Below are 14,281 nucleotides of genomic sequence, written 5' to 3' on the forward strand. Positions count from 1 at the left end.
AGAGCCGTCACACGAATAGATATATGCACACCTGTGCTCACTGCAGCACTGTTCACAACTGCAAAAAGAGGGAAACAACCTAGATGCCCATCAACAGATGAACAGATCATCAAATTATGGAATACTATGCAACAATAAAAACAACAATGAACCCGTGAAACATCTCATAACACAGATGAAGCTGGAAGGCATTATGTTGAGTGAAATTAGTCAGTCGCAAAAGGATAAATATTGTATGAGACCACTATTAAAAGAACTCAAGAAAAGGTTTAAACACAGAAGAAAACATTCTTTGATGGTTATGAGGGTGGGGAAGGAGGGAGGGGGTATTCACTAACCAGATAAACCAAAAAAACCAAACCCGGTGCCGTCAAGTCAACTCCGACTCATGACGACCCTATAGGACAGGGTAGAACTGCCCCATAGAGTTTCCAAGGAGCACCTGGTGGATTCGAACTGCTGACCCTTTGGTTAGCAGCCGTAGCACTTAACCACTAAGCCACCACTAACTAGATAGTAGAGAAGAATTATCGCAGGTAAAGGGAAGGACAACACACAATACAGGCGAAGTCAGCACAACTGGACTAAACCAAAAGCTAAGAAGTTTCCTGAATACAACCAAATATTTCGAGAGACAGAGTAAGAGGGGCGGGGGTCTGGGGACCATGGTTTCAGGGGACATCTAGGTTAACTGGCATAACAAAGTTTATTAAGAAACTGTGCTGCATCGCATCCCACTTTGGTGAGTGGCGTCTGCGGTCTTAAAAGCTAGCAAGCAGAAAAGAGAGAGTGGAAGGAGAGAGCGGGCTGTCTCATTAAGGGGAGAGTAATTGGGAGTGTGTAGCAAGGTGTATACGGCCTTTTGTGTGAGAGACTGACTTGATTTGTAAACTTTCACTCAAAGCACAATTATAAAAAAAAAGCTCTCAAGCAGCCATCTAAGATGCATCAATTGGTCCCAACCCACCTGGAGCAAACGAGAATGAAGAACACCAAAGACCCAAGGAAAATATGACCCCAAGAGACAGAAAGGCCCACATAAATCAGAGGCTCCAACAGCCTGAGACTGGAAGAACTGGATGGTGCCCAGCTACCACCCAATGACCACCAAGACAGGGAACTTAAGACACAGTCCCTGAAGGAGCAGAGGAAAAGTGAGGTGCAGAACTCAAATTCTAGTAAAAAGACCAGACTCAATGGTCTGACTGAGACTGGAGGGACCTCAGAAGACAAAGCCCCTGGATCCTCTGTTAGCTCAAAACTGAAACCATTCTCAAAGCCAATTTTTCAGAAAAAGATTAGACTGGCCTATAAAACATAAAATGATACTTGTGAAGAGTGTGCTTCTTAGCTTAAGTAGATTAAAAAAAAAAAAAAAAAAGCAGCTCCTGTACAGAGGCGAGATGAGAAGGAAGAAAGGGATAAGAGCTGGCTGAAAGGACCCAGGAAGTACAGAGTGGAAAGGAGGAGTGTGCTGTCACATTACGGGGAGAGCAACCAGGATTACATAACAATGTGTGTATAAATTTTTGATTGCGAAACTAACTTGAACTGTAAACTTTCACCAAAAACACAATAAACTATTTATTCTTTAAACTTTAAAATAATTTCTAACAGTAATGTATCCCACTAAAATTGAACAGAAAAAAATCACTAAATACACTACTAAATGCAGATAATTTCCATTTCTTAAACCAAGTGACAATTAAAAATAAGTAAGCACCCAGTAACAGAGGTGTCACAGGTGATATTAAACCAAAGCCCAAAACAAGGGAACAAGCCTCACATTATTAAAGAACAAAAAGTTAGCAGCCCCAGTGCTGCCAGTTACATAAAGGTGCCCATTTTTTTCTTTCTTATCAGCATTTCAGTTTTTCCAACAATGCATCTAATAGTTTACCTCCCTCCTAATCTTCTGTTTATAAGCCACCCTGAGTCAGGGAATTAGATCACCACATTTCTTGGTTCTATGGGTGAAACAGAGCCTAAGATTGTCACCTATCAAGATCTTTTACGCAAGCTATTCTCTTGCCCAGTAATCACAGTTTAATTTTGTATCCACCGTTATTTTCCAAGTGATTAAAGTACCAGATATCTAACTAGGAAGAAACTAATATATAAGGAGGGTTCACTTATTCTACCCCAGAATAATCTTTAGAAAAGGTGTTCTAAGTCAAAACGATTCATTTCTTGCCCCAGGTATAAGCAAGCAAGAGGCATGCAAAAAATAATCATTCTAGGTTCATCCTTAATACGAATCAGTCTGAGAGAGTGATATAACTCTTATTTCCAGGACACATTTAGAAATAACTACTAAAGAACATAGTACTTTTACCTATTTCAAAGAACATGAGGTAAGGCATTGATTTTAGAAAACTAAAGCATGTTTACTGCTTGGTACTTACTTTTTAGCAAGATCATATTCTTTAGCTTCGTAGTACAGCTTCGCAAAATAGAATCCTTTCATTGACTTCTAAAAAAAAAAAAAGAGTTCTTAAATTTTTGAAATACTTTGAATCTTTTTTCAAAAGGACTAAAAATTTGTCCAAGCAAGGTTAATATCGAAATATTTTAATTTTACTAATTTAAAAGGTAAGATGTATTTTAATTGCCTGTAGAAATACAAGTATATATTCTAAGTCATGATCTTATGTTTTATTATTGCCATCATATAAATAAAAAAAAAATTCGAGACTATCAAGACAGGACCAGACTGAGTCCAGCACAACTAGATGGGACCCAGCTACCACCACCAACTGCTCTGACAGAGATCACAATAGAGGGTCCTGGACAGAGCGGAGAAAAATGGAGAACAAAATTCTAACTCACAAAAAAAAAGACCAGACTTAACTAGTCTGACAGAGATTGGAGAAACTCTGAGAGTACAGTCCTCAAACACCCTTTTAACTCAGTACTGAAGACATTCCAGAGGTTCACCCTTCACCCAAAGATTAGACAGGCTCATAAAACAAACAATAACACATGTAGTTCAACCATGTATACAAGATTAAATAGGCACACTAGCCCAAAGGAAGGACAGGAAGGCAGGTGGAGACAAGAAAGCTAGACAAATGGAAATGGGAAACCCCAGGCCACAAAGGGAGAGTGTTGACATGTTGTGAGGTTGGCATTCAATGTTATAAAACAGTGTGTATTAACTGTTTAACAAGAAACTAATCTGCTCTGTAAACCTTCATCTAAAGCACATTAAAAAAATAAACAAAGAGTATCAAGACAGGAAGATACCAGAAGTAAGAATAACAGCAAAAAACCTTAGAAACCATGTGGTACTGCTCTCTCACTCTACAGATAACAGACAGAAATCAGCTTTTGTAGGGGAGAGGTATACCAGAAACCTCCCTTCTACCTGGGTAAGCATCTACAGTGAAAAATAAGCAAGTACTTCAGAACCTTTAAGGCACTGGGGATACTCTGGTCCAGGTACTGTTCGCTCTGTATTTACCTGACAGATGGGTATTTTACTCTTAGAGATTAAAAAGGCAGAAATAAAAACTCAGGTCTTCAGATAGTAAACCAAGTCTACATCTTAGCTCTCTAATTTCACAAACTCAAAAATCCAAAATGCTAGGACACACCAGATTATGGTATAGCCATGTGATAGATTACACAGCCATCAAAGACCTTATTTTTGAAGACTACACAAAAACATGGGGAGAAAAAAACCAACATTAGAATGAAAATGTCTATAAAGCACTGTTTTCAACTGCATGTTTTCAGTGTAGATATAGATATATGAAAATGCAAATTACTTCTGAATTATTAAATTATATTATACTTAAGTTTTTGTTTTTTTTTTTACTTGTCAAATTTTCTATAGTAAACTTCTGTTACTTCTGTATTACCCATGATAGGTATTAACATAATGTGATTTCTGCCCAGTGAATTCAATGTAAAAATGAAGAAATTCAATATAGGCAGGTAAATGGTAGAATAACTATTAGTCTTCTAAAGTAGCTGTAGGGTAAAGAATTATTTTACATAAAGTAAGTCTTTGCCCTTGGTTCCTAAGGGACAATCCTTGGGATTTCCTAAGTAACTGAAATGCCTTTGATTCTCTTAAAAGAAACCAAATGCCTCACTGTCTAATTAGAGACACACATGAATGAGTAAGATAATCATTGTCCTAGTCACACCATAGTCAAGGGAACGGTCTTGAGTGAATCCTCTGAGAAATGCCCTGCTGAGCTTGACTCACATCTGGCACAGTGGTAAGTATACATGTGAGAGACCTCCAGTGCTACCACCCCCTCACACAGTGAGAAGTCAGAGTTGGGTCCAGTGCCAACAACGGGCAGGGAGTATGGGGCAGTACACTTGTCAAAAGAGTGTATGTAAGCTGAGCTCAAGGATGGAAAACTCCAGTGGAGCAGAAGGGAAACTGTTCACTTATCTGAATTTTCAATATAAATACAGACCCTAAAAGTGGGACCTTCCTGTCCTTCTGACCTTTTGAGTTTTAAATAAGATGTCAGAAAAGTTACCATACTGATAACCAGCTTTTGGCGGCCAAGCAATCATAGAGATCTTGCTTTTCAGCCCTTCAATGTCAGCGCCTTCTATCCTTATGAAGCAGAATTCACTAATCAATGGATTGTTTTCTCACTAATAGAGAACATGAGCTGGTTCTGGGCCTTCTGAGACAGGTCAGTTTTACTTTACTGATGATAGTTTGTTTCCTAGTATTTCAACTCAGTAAGAAAGAAACCACAGATTCAGACATTCGATGTGTGAGCCTGGCTGAGGAGCTACAGATTCTAAGTTTCAGTGGGGTTCTGACTGAACACTTCTAAGAATCCCGCCTAGGGCAGAAGCATGGTGGTAAGCTTCAGTTGGCTTAGGACAGCTGCTCCCTGTTGCGTTCTCTGGCTGAACTATCTAAGTAGGCCTCATCTTCATTATTCTTTATCATTAAAAAAAAAAATTCCATTAATTTCATTCATAGCATCTGAGTTGTAATTATTTTTATTGTTTTTATGTTTGTCTATTCCTTGTAGGCTCCAAAAGGGTAGGGTCCTTGCACCTTCATCACCACCATGGACCCTAGAACATTGCCTGGCAGGTGGCAAGTACTCAAAATTTATTGAAATACACACAAATTCGTGTAGCCATGAGTTATTTCCTCATGATAAATTTATCCTTGGAAATTTATCTTAAGGAAATAACTAGTTCAAAGAATATACATATTTGAAGCTTTTATTACCAAATTCTCCTCCTCTATTCTCATTTTTTTTAAGAGTACGGTAAATCCATTTACCTCCTCAGTATTTTGAGTGCCTAAATCAGAGTAAACATTCTTCAGATTGACTTTTTTTTTTTTTTTTCATTTCTTCAATCTTTGCTAATTTTGTAGGCAGAAGAGGTACCACTGAATCAACCTGGCATTCTCAAAGTACTGAAACCATTTCTTAATATGCACACGAAAAATGTTTCTAGTATACATTCTCTTGTTAACGTATTTCGGCCATTCCCAATTTTGATATGGCAGAGAATAGAACGTCACAAATTGTTAAGGGCTCTTAACCATACTGACACTTGGGAAAATTTCTGCACACAGTTCTTCCGGGTTGTCATTTGTCTCAATGTTTAAAGTATTTGTGAAACAAGACTTAGATTCTTATGCAGTAAAAATCATCTTTTCTTTGCTGTTTACTTTTTCTAATTTTCTCTAAGATTACTTTTAACTCTGAATTTATTTGGGTAAACAATGTGGGCTAGAGTCCTAATTTTAATTTTTACAAATCATTAAACAGCCATTAATTGTTTTCTCCCATGCCACTTAAGAACGCCACTTATGACATTTTAACTTAATAAATCCCCCCTTTCTCCAACCTCAGCTCCCATACCTTACCAAAGAAGTTAGCCAAAAGCCACTGCAGCAAAGAAAAAAGTTTATTTTTTTAAATCATAGAAATAATACATGCTCATGGTTAAAAATAATTAGTTTTAACTACAGAAAGGCATAAAAGCAGACAACAACTTAATACATATTTTCTGTTCTTACAACACACCGCTTCTTCTATTAGGGAGCCAGTGTTGCTAAATAACGTGTAAAGGGCTTGACAAAGTGAGGGAAGAGACAGGGAGGTGGTGGGGTTTCGATGTGCATACTCTAGGATGAACAAAAGTACGGACATGTTTTAAGGGTAAGCAAAAGCAGCCAGTTGAGAAGACAGAGAAAGGGGAAAATATGAATTTCAAGTCTCAGTAAACAAAAAGGGATGAGAAAAAGAACAGGTGGCAGGGAGTTGTCTTGAACAGGAAACATATGGATGGAAGAGAAGAAGGAACAAGAAGTCTGGTCATTTATACTCAACAGCCTCGACTTTAGCACCTAAGAGGCAACGTAGACGGCTGAGTAAAATGTGTAAAGTATAAGGCAACCAGTGAAGGTTTAAAATAGTGACTGAAGGGAAAAGAAGAGGTGATCAAGGACATGGACTGTGGAATGCTGGAGGCCCAGCTGAGGTTAGAGACCTTCAATTTACAGTGGCAACACCAATGTAAAAAAGTTGTGTGCATCAGAAATGCAAAGATATAAAATCACCCAAAGATAGCCCCAGAAGCACTATTTATATTACTTTTTATAATCTGAAAGCCTATAGAAAAAGACTAGCTACACAAAAGAATGTTTAATTTGGCAAGTATTAGTAAACTTCTTTGGATATATTTTCTTATATAGTTTTGACTCCAGAATAATATATATTTTTTATATTATTGTTGTTGTATGCCATCGAGTTGATTTTTAAGTCACAGCAACCCCACATGACAGAGTAGAACTGCCCCATAGGATTTTCTAGGCCGTAATCTTTGTGGAAGCAGTCACCAGGTCTTTCAACCGTGGAGCCACTGGGTTGGTTCAAACCGCCAACCCTGCAGTTAGCAGCTGAGTGCTTAACCATTGTGCCACCAGGGCTCCTTTCAAAGATAATTTTAATTTAAAAACCTTTAAAAGCAACTCTAACTTTATGGTAACACAGTGACACTCAGATTATTCCAAGTGATCTTAGTATGACAGCATTTTTGTCTATACAGCTTTATCAGGACATATGCTAAAACTAAAATGCACTACAAGCAATCTTAAACTTCGCTCAGTATTCTTCCCAAAGACCTGAGAAAATATCAAAAAGGATGGAACTGTAGCTAATCACACAATTTTAATAAGCCCAAAAAAAAAAGTAATACATAAGATTTGGGTCCATACAGTGCCTCCTTCCCCAGTGACTTCATAAATTGAAAAGCTATAGGAAGAATTGCGTGACACACACACAAAAAACAAACCCAGTAACACAAGTCAGGATGGCATGAAACAGAACACAGCTTTCCCTCCCTCAAAAAAAAAAATCCTTATGAGGTATCATGTCAGCATATAATAGAAAAATAACAACTACCTACTTTGCTTTCTTTTATTAGAGAGGACTATCCTAAGGTAATTAAACAAAAGTTATTAAAGAACATATACCAAACCCAAAGCCACTGCCGTCAAGTCGATTCCAACTCTCAGAAAGAAACCCTATAGGACAGAACAGAACTGTCTCACAGGGTTTCCAATGCTGTAAGTTCTCCAGAAGCAGACTACTGTGTCTTTCTCCCGCACAGTGGCTGGTGGGTTCGAACCGCCAACTTTTTGGTTAGCAGCTAAATGCTTTAACCACTGTGCCACCAGGGCTCCAATAATATATAAAACCATAGTTTTGGGAAAATTGGAAACTTTGTCTCCAAGCCCAGAGAAGTTAGGTGCCTTGTTTAGAATACAAAGCTAGGAAGGAGCACAGCCGATGTTATGGAGCAAGACAACACCTGGTTCAGTCAGTGGTTCTTTCCATGCACCAGATGCCACTGTATGCAAACATGTGAACTCAAACTGCTAGGTATCAAGAACTGCAGTGGGGATGAAAACAGGAACCATCAGACCCTGAGAGATGCCACATGCCCCGTCCTACTCAGCCAGCTGATCATTCCTCACCCCAAAATAAAACAGCAGCACATGAGTTTGCTCTGAGTATATAGCAAAAGGCTCCAAACCTGGAAGTACTGGCAAGGCTGAAGGCAGAGGTTATAAACCAAAAAAGCAAACTCACTGCTGTCAAGTTGATTCCGACTCACAGTGACCCTACAGGACAGAAGAGACCTGCTCCATAGGAAAAAATAGGAGGATTAGCAAAAGTCTAGATACTGAACCATGAGCCCCTCAAACTCCTTCCTCTAGAAGGTAAAGTTGAGGGAGTCTATCAAAAAAGTAGAACAGAGAAAGAGATAAATAAAAGTGAAAAATTAAAGAATCAAACTGAAACATTCAACATTCAGTTAATAGAAGCATCAGGGAAAAAGAACATAAAAAAAAAGAGAAGAAATGCTCAAGGAGATAATACAAGAAATTTCTCATAATTAAAGGAAACGAGTTTCCCAATTAAAAGGAAACATTTAGAAAACCTGTAAGCTATCAAAAATGAGAATCACTTCAGACTTCCAGCAACATTAGAAGCTATTAGAAAATGGAGCAATGTTCTGAAATTTGAGGCAAACATTACAAACCTAGAATTTGATAACCAAACTATCAAATAAGATGTTTTACAGACATCCAATGTTTTAAAAGAAAACTCTCATCCATTTCTTGTCAAAGTAAACTAGACATTGTGTGACATCAAAACATAAGAAATGAATCAAGAAGACATGAGATTAAAAAAAAGGAGGGTCTAACACAGAAAAAAAGTGAAGAGAATCCTCATGGTGATGATAAAGGGAAGTTGTGGGAAGACAGCTGTGTAGGCAAGAGAAGGAGAACCAGTCCAGAATGAAGCGGGAAGATAAGAGTGCCCCAGAGAGAGGATCTAAGGGGAAAAAAAATAAAAATGATGGATTATGTGACCTGTTTGCCCATACTTGAGAGTTTAAATGGCTGAGTTTAGGTAAAGAATTAGTAATACAGAAAACTAAACAATAAAAAAAATTTACTAACTCCAGGAAAAATAAAACTGCAAAATAATGACAACCCAAATGGAAAAATATCTACCTTATCATAATTATAAAAATGCTTGTAAACTGAAAAAACAGTCCTAAGAGAATAAAGGAGAACAGAAATGTCTGTAAACAGAGTTCTAGAGGAACACAGTAGAAAGTCAATAAAAAGTGTCTAAAATTGTGTGGGGGAAATCAAGAAATGTAAGTATATGCTATTCCAAAGTATGAAGTATAGATGTAAATAGCACAACAAACAACTAAAGTGCTGTAAAATTGCCTCTGGGGAGTAAGGATCAAAAATGGGGACTAGGAAGTCAACTGGACAGAAATCAAGAAAACTACATAGAAAAAAAAGCTACCTGGAAAAATAAAATTTATAGAAAGACAAGTAACTGATAACGAGCCTTGGCGGCACAACAGTTAAGCACTTGGCTGCTAACCTAAAGGTTGGTGGTTCAAACCCACCTAGCAGCTTTGCCAAATAAAGACCTGGTGACCTGCTTCCATAAAAAATGCAGCCAAAAAAACTCTGTGGGGCAGCTGTACTCTGTCAAATGGAGTCTCTGTGAGTCAGAATTGACTCGATGGCACCCAACAACAACAGGTGGCTGATGTCTTCAACAAGGGCAAAAGCAGCGTGAAAGAGTAGAAAAAAGGTAAAATAAAGAGATACGCAAATGAAAGTACAATGGAAGACCAGGAAGATAAGAGATTATGGATCCATCAACACGCTCCAAAACCTGAACATCCTAAAAAGGATGGTCAGTTCACACATGACCAGCCTCTACCAAAATGAGTGAAGTAAACACTAAGACCCCTTTCTACTCTGCTACTGTCTCTGCTCCCCCCATCTCTCCTTCCAAGTTGTCCAACCAAACCCAAACCCACTGCTGTCAAGTGGATTCCAACTCCTAGCAACCCTACAGAACAAAGCAGAACTGCCCCATTGGGTTTACAAGGCTGTAAATCTTTATGGAAGCAGACTGCCATAACCTTCTCCCACAGAGCATGTGGTAGGTACAAACTGCTGACCTTTCCGTTAGCAGGCCAGGACTTAAGGACCATGCCACCAGGGCTCCTTAAGTTGTTCAAAGCACCCTATCTTGTCATTTCACTCAGACCTAAGCTTAAAGAGTGGCTTCGCATGTTCCAAAGTTACTCACTTGCTAATCCATACCCCGCTGACATTCTCAGGCTCTAAACCTTCTTTTTCTTCACCTTCTTTGAAGAAAACATCTGATTAAAATAATATTCTTTGAGTGTATGACAAAGGTGACCGTAATAACAATCCTTAAGACTTTGCACCCATCTTCACTTTATTGGATGGAAAGATTAGGTAGCTGAAAGGTCATTTTCCATACCCTCTAACTTCTGCCTAGTCCAGCAGTTCTTAATATTTTGGAAGCCAGTGTCTTCTTACTGAGAACAAGACAAACAACAACGAAAAAGGCTTACGAATTTCAGAGAGTACAGAAATCCTTAAGAAGGTCCTTTGTAGACACTGCCAGCCCGGTAATACTTCTGACTATGCGGCAGTTCAAAATTACAATTAGATGTAGATACCTATTCATTCCCTCCTGAAGAATGACAAGGCTCTTAAGCTAAACTGTATCTTTAACCTCTCCAGGTCTCAGTATCCACAGGGTTGTTGGGAGCACTAAATAAGATAACATAAGCCTGGGATATAGACAGAGACTCAACTATGTTGCTATTACAATCATGATAATCCAAGAGTTCTGCTTTTCTAAAAACTCTTTTAAAATTTTTAAACAGATCTTTATCATCATAGGACCCTCCTTGCCCAAAAAAAAGGATGACTGTCCTTTTCACGTCAAAAACAAAAATGAACTGCCACTAACGTTTAGTGCTTAGTGTGTGCCAAAGGTCGCTATGAGTCAGAATCGACTCGATGGCAATGCGTTTGGTTTTGGGTTTGGTGTGCCAAAGAAAGGAGCCCAGGTAGCGCAGTGGTTAAAGAATTCAACTGCTAACCTTGCAGGGTGGGTTGTTTCAACCACCAGCAGCTCCTTGGGAGAAAGATGTGGCCATCTGCTTGCATAAAGATTACCGCTTTGGAAACGCTGCGGGGCAGCTCTACAACGTCGCCGTGAGTCGACATCAAATCCACGGCACACAACAACAGGTGCCAAGCTCTGTCTTAAATGTTTAATATGGATCATCCTATCAACGTTACAACTCCGTTTTATTAATGAGAAAACGGTTTAACTTGCCCAATTCCACAATTTAACAGCTTAAGAGCCCTGATTCAACCTCAGGCAAACCAACTCTAGATCCTCTGCACAGCCACACTTACCCTCCACGTTCGACCACTAAAGTCCTGTTGAATCCAAAATACATGGTTTATCTTAAAACAGGAAAAGTTCCCTAACAGTATGTTGTGTAAAAAGTTAAAATTTTTAAGTCACAGTAGTGACATTCTCTATGGAATCCAGAACTCCTAAGATTCCATTAAAGAACAATAAAAGCAAACGAAAGAAGCTTCTAAAGAGAGCTAGGAGTGGTGAAGGACATGATGAGAGGGACCCGGCTCTTAGAAGCACTGTGCAGGACACCTCAAAACAGGAGACCATCCCTTGTCACCTGCGCTGTGCGTCAAGCAGTCGCAAATGTAGCGGTAGCCCCTGCTCCGGCCCGAGGAAAAGCCCTCCCGGAGCTGCGTCAGTCCCCGCTGGGTCCCACCAACTTCCAGCCTGGGAGGTGCCGCCGCCTCCGCCGCGGTCGGGGAGCTAACAATCCCGGAGACTAAAGAATCCCGCCGGAGCTGGCACCGGGGCGCCAAGCGGGGGCACAGCGGCGGCGAGAGCCCACCGCGGAGCGCTGGCGGCCGAGGGAACAAGGGCCAGGGCGGGTCCGCAAGCGAGGACGCTCGGCGCCGGCCAGCAGGAAGAGGAAGCGCCGGCGCCACCGGCCGCTGCCCCGCCGCGAGGCCCCGCGCGGCCCCGGCTCCTTCGCCCCCGACACGCGCCCCCCGTCCGCCCGCACTCTCGCGAGCGCCACGCAACCCAGCGCCCGCGCGATCGGCCGCCGCCTCAACGGAACGCGCGAAGCAGCGGCGGCCGGCCGGGGGCCATGAAGCCGACGCGGGGCCGCGGGCCGCAGCCGGGCCAGGGCCAGAGGCCCACGTCTCCCCGGGGCGTCCTACCTCTCGGGGCGACGGGACAGAGCCCTGCACCGAGGCGATGTACCGCTCCACGTCAGCCTTGCTGCGCCTCATCGCGCCCCGTCCTGGCTCCCGGTGCGCGGGAGACCAGCCTCGGGGCCCGCAGCGCTCGGCCGTCTGTGGGGACGAAGCGCCCAAAAGCGCGTGACGCAGCGTCGTCGCCGGCTGAGGAGCGGCCGGACGTGCGTGCGTGTTGCATCAGCACTGTGCGCCACGCCGGCCACGGCAGCGAGGCCTCCGGCCAGCCCCGCGGACTTCCGCTTGCGCACAGCCCGCCGCGCCCGCTGGCCGCCCTCCCGCCGCGCTGGGGCTCGGCCGGGCCGCCGGGTCTCCGCACACCAGCCTACCGGAGCCAGGCTCAGATTCCGGCTTTCGGCGGCAGGGCTCTCGCCGGAGGAGGCGTGGGGAAAACTATCCAGTACCACGTATGATCCCAGGACTCTTAACTAGATCAGCAGGATGTTTTGAGTTCTTCGAAGTCTTGTTCCTACGTTCTTCGTTGTAATTACGTAATGCTGTGGAAAGAACCACCAGTCTCGCCATTTTGGTAAATTGGAACAACCATTCTGGAGGCGATTGGTTAAATATATTATTCTGATACGTGTGAATACGAAGCATACGTTTTAAAAGTCACGCTTTTATATAAAAGAGTACATTTTGAGACCTATTAACATATAGGTCAGATAGGACGATCAGAGTTTTGTTTACATATATGTTTAACAAAACTGTGATCGTCCAAAAAAAAAAAATATATGATTTTAGTAGAAGAGTAGGATAACAATCTCCGAGTGCTAGGGGTGAGGAAGGATGTGGCGAGAGGGACAGGACCCTTATAGGCACACTGTGAAAGACACCTCAAAATAGTGGGACACCTGTGTTCCCCCTATGTTTACTTCTGGATTTTGAATCTTAAAATCATACTTTTAAGACAAGGCTTAAAATGTTTTCAATGGTGAAGACATTTTTAGGTTTACAAGAGATTACATTTGTGCATACAGTGGGGTCTTAATTATGTGGGAAAATATCAAATGAAATCTGTTAAAATTTTTAACTGGCAATTAGGAATGTTGTGATTATTGGTAACTGTTGTCCTTTTTATTTTTCCATATTTTCTAGATGTACAGCACTGCAGGTATTCACTTTATAATAAAAAACAGTATTTGCTTGTTGTATTTCATTCACATTGGATGTGAATAAGGGAAAAGGGAAGGACGATTCTGAGGTTTCTAGTGTGACCGACGTTAACAGAAATAACATGTAGAGATAATCTGGTTTGGGATGGAAAACTGAATATACTGAGAAGATATGAGTCAAAGAACCTTCTTGAGGAGCTCAATATGAGTCAAAGAACCTTCTTGAGGAGCTCAAAAGGCTTTCCTTAAGCACGTTCATTAAGCCTCAGAACCTCATTTTCCACCAAACAGGACTATGAGCCTGTCCTCTTGGGCTTTAAAAGTAGGCACTCTCTTTTTAATGTTGTCCATTCTAGCCAGCATCTTTTCCCAGTATAGACCAGTTCCATCCAACCTATTCTTAAAAGTAATTATCGTCCCCCCAAATCAGACATCATAATATCCTGTGCAAAGAACTCCTTAGCAACGGGATGAATTCTACTCTAACTGCTCCATCACTCATGTTGAATCTGTGCCAGTTCACTGGGAATGAGACTTTAATCCGTATAGAAATATCTGGCTTTCTTTTTAGTTTTACTTGATTAGTCTGGAGTCCTTGACTTTTGAATTAACGTTGCATTAATATGCATCCAAATTTGATGTTGATCAAACTAAGGAGTTTTTTTTACCATCTGGTCAAGTACCATTGCTCTCTGTTGCTCATTATTATCCACTGCATAGACAGAGTACCTTTCATATATCATGTTATTCTTTTTTCATCAGAACCATTTATACTGTCAGTTCATCATCTTCTCAGTACTCCCAATTTACATGATAGTATAGTACTATTACTATAGTAATACTGGAGTCCTGGTGATGCAGTGGTTAAGAGCTCAGGTTGCTAACCGAAAGATCGACTGTTCAAATTCACCACCTGCTCCTTGGAAAGTTCTCTGTATGGGGCAGTTCTCTGTACTATAGGGTCGCTATGAGTCAGAATCGAGTCAAT

The 14,281-nt window shown here is 41.1% G+C and overlaps 1 protein-coding gene across 2 annotated transcripts in view; it reads right to left on the bottom strand.

The window, feature by feature from the left end:
• LOC126060805 (E3 SUMO-protein ligase RanBP2-like) overlaps window positions 1-12,331 on the bottom strand; it is a 62,737-nt gene extending 50,406 nt beyond the window's left edge. For both annotated transcript variants that reach the window (XM_049857093.1, XM_049857092.1), the window contains exons 1-2: window positions 12,143-12,331; window positions 2,406-2,473 (exon numbers count right to left, since the gene is read on the bottom strand). In XM_049857093.1, coding sequence (XP_049713050.1) covers window positions 2,406-2,473; window positions 12,143-12,214 — 140 coding nt within the window. In that variant the 5' untranslated portion in view covers window positions 12,215-12,331. The remainder of the gene's footprint in view (window positions 1-2,405; window positions 2,474-12,142) is intronic.
• Window positions 12,332-14,281: the final 1,950 nt, after the last annotated feature.

The sequence above is a fragment of the Elephas maximus genome, chromosome 17 (assembly GCF_024166365.1).
Source record: "Elephas maximus indicus isolate mEleMax1 chromosome 17, mEleMax1 primary haplotype, whole genome shotgun sequence".
In the NCBI taxonomy this organism is placed as follows: Eukaryota; Metazoa; Chordata; class Mammalia; order Proboscidea; family Elephantidae; genus Elephas; species Elephas maximus.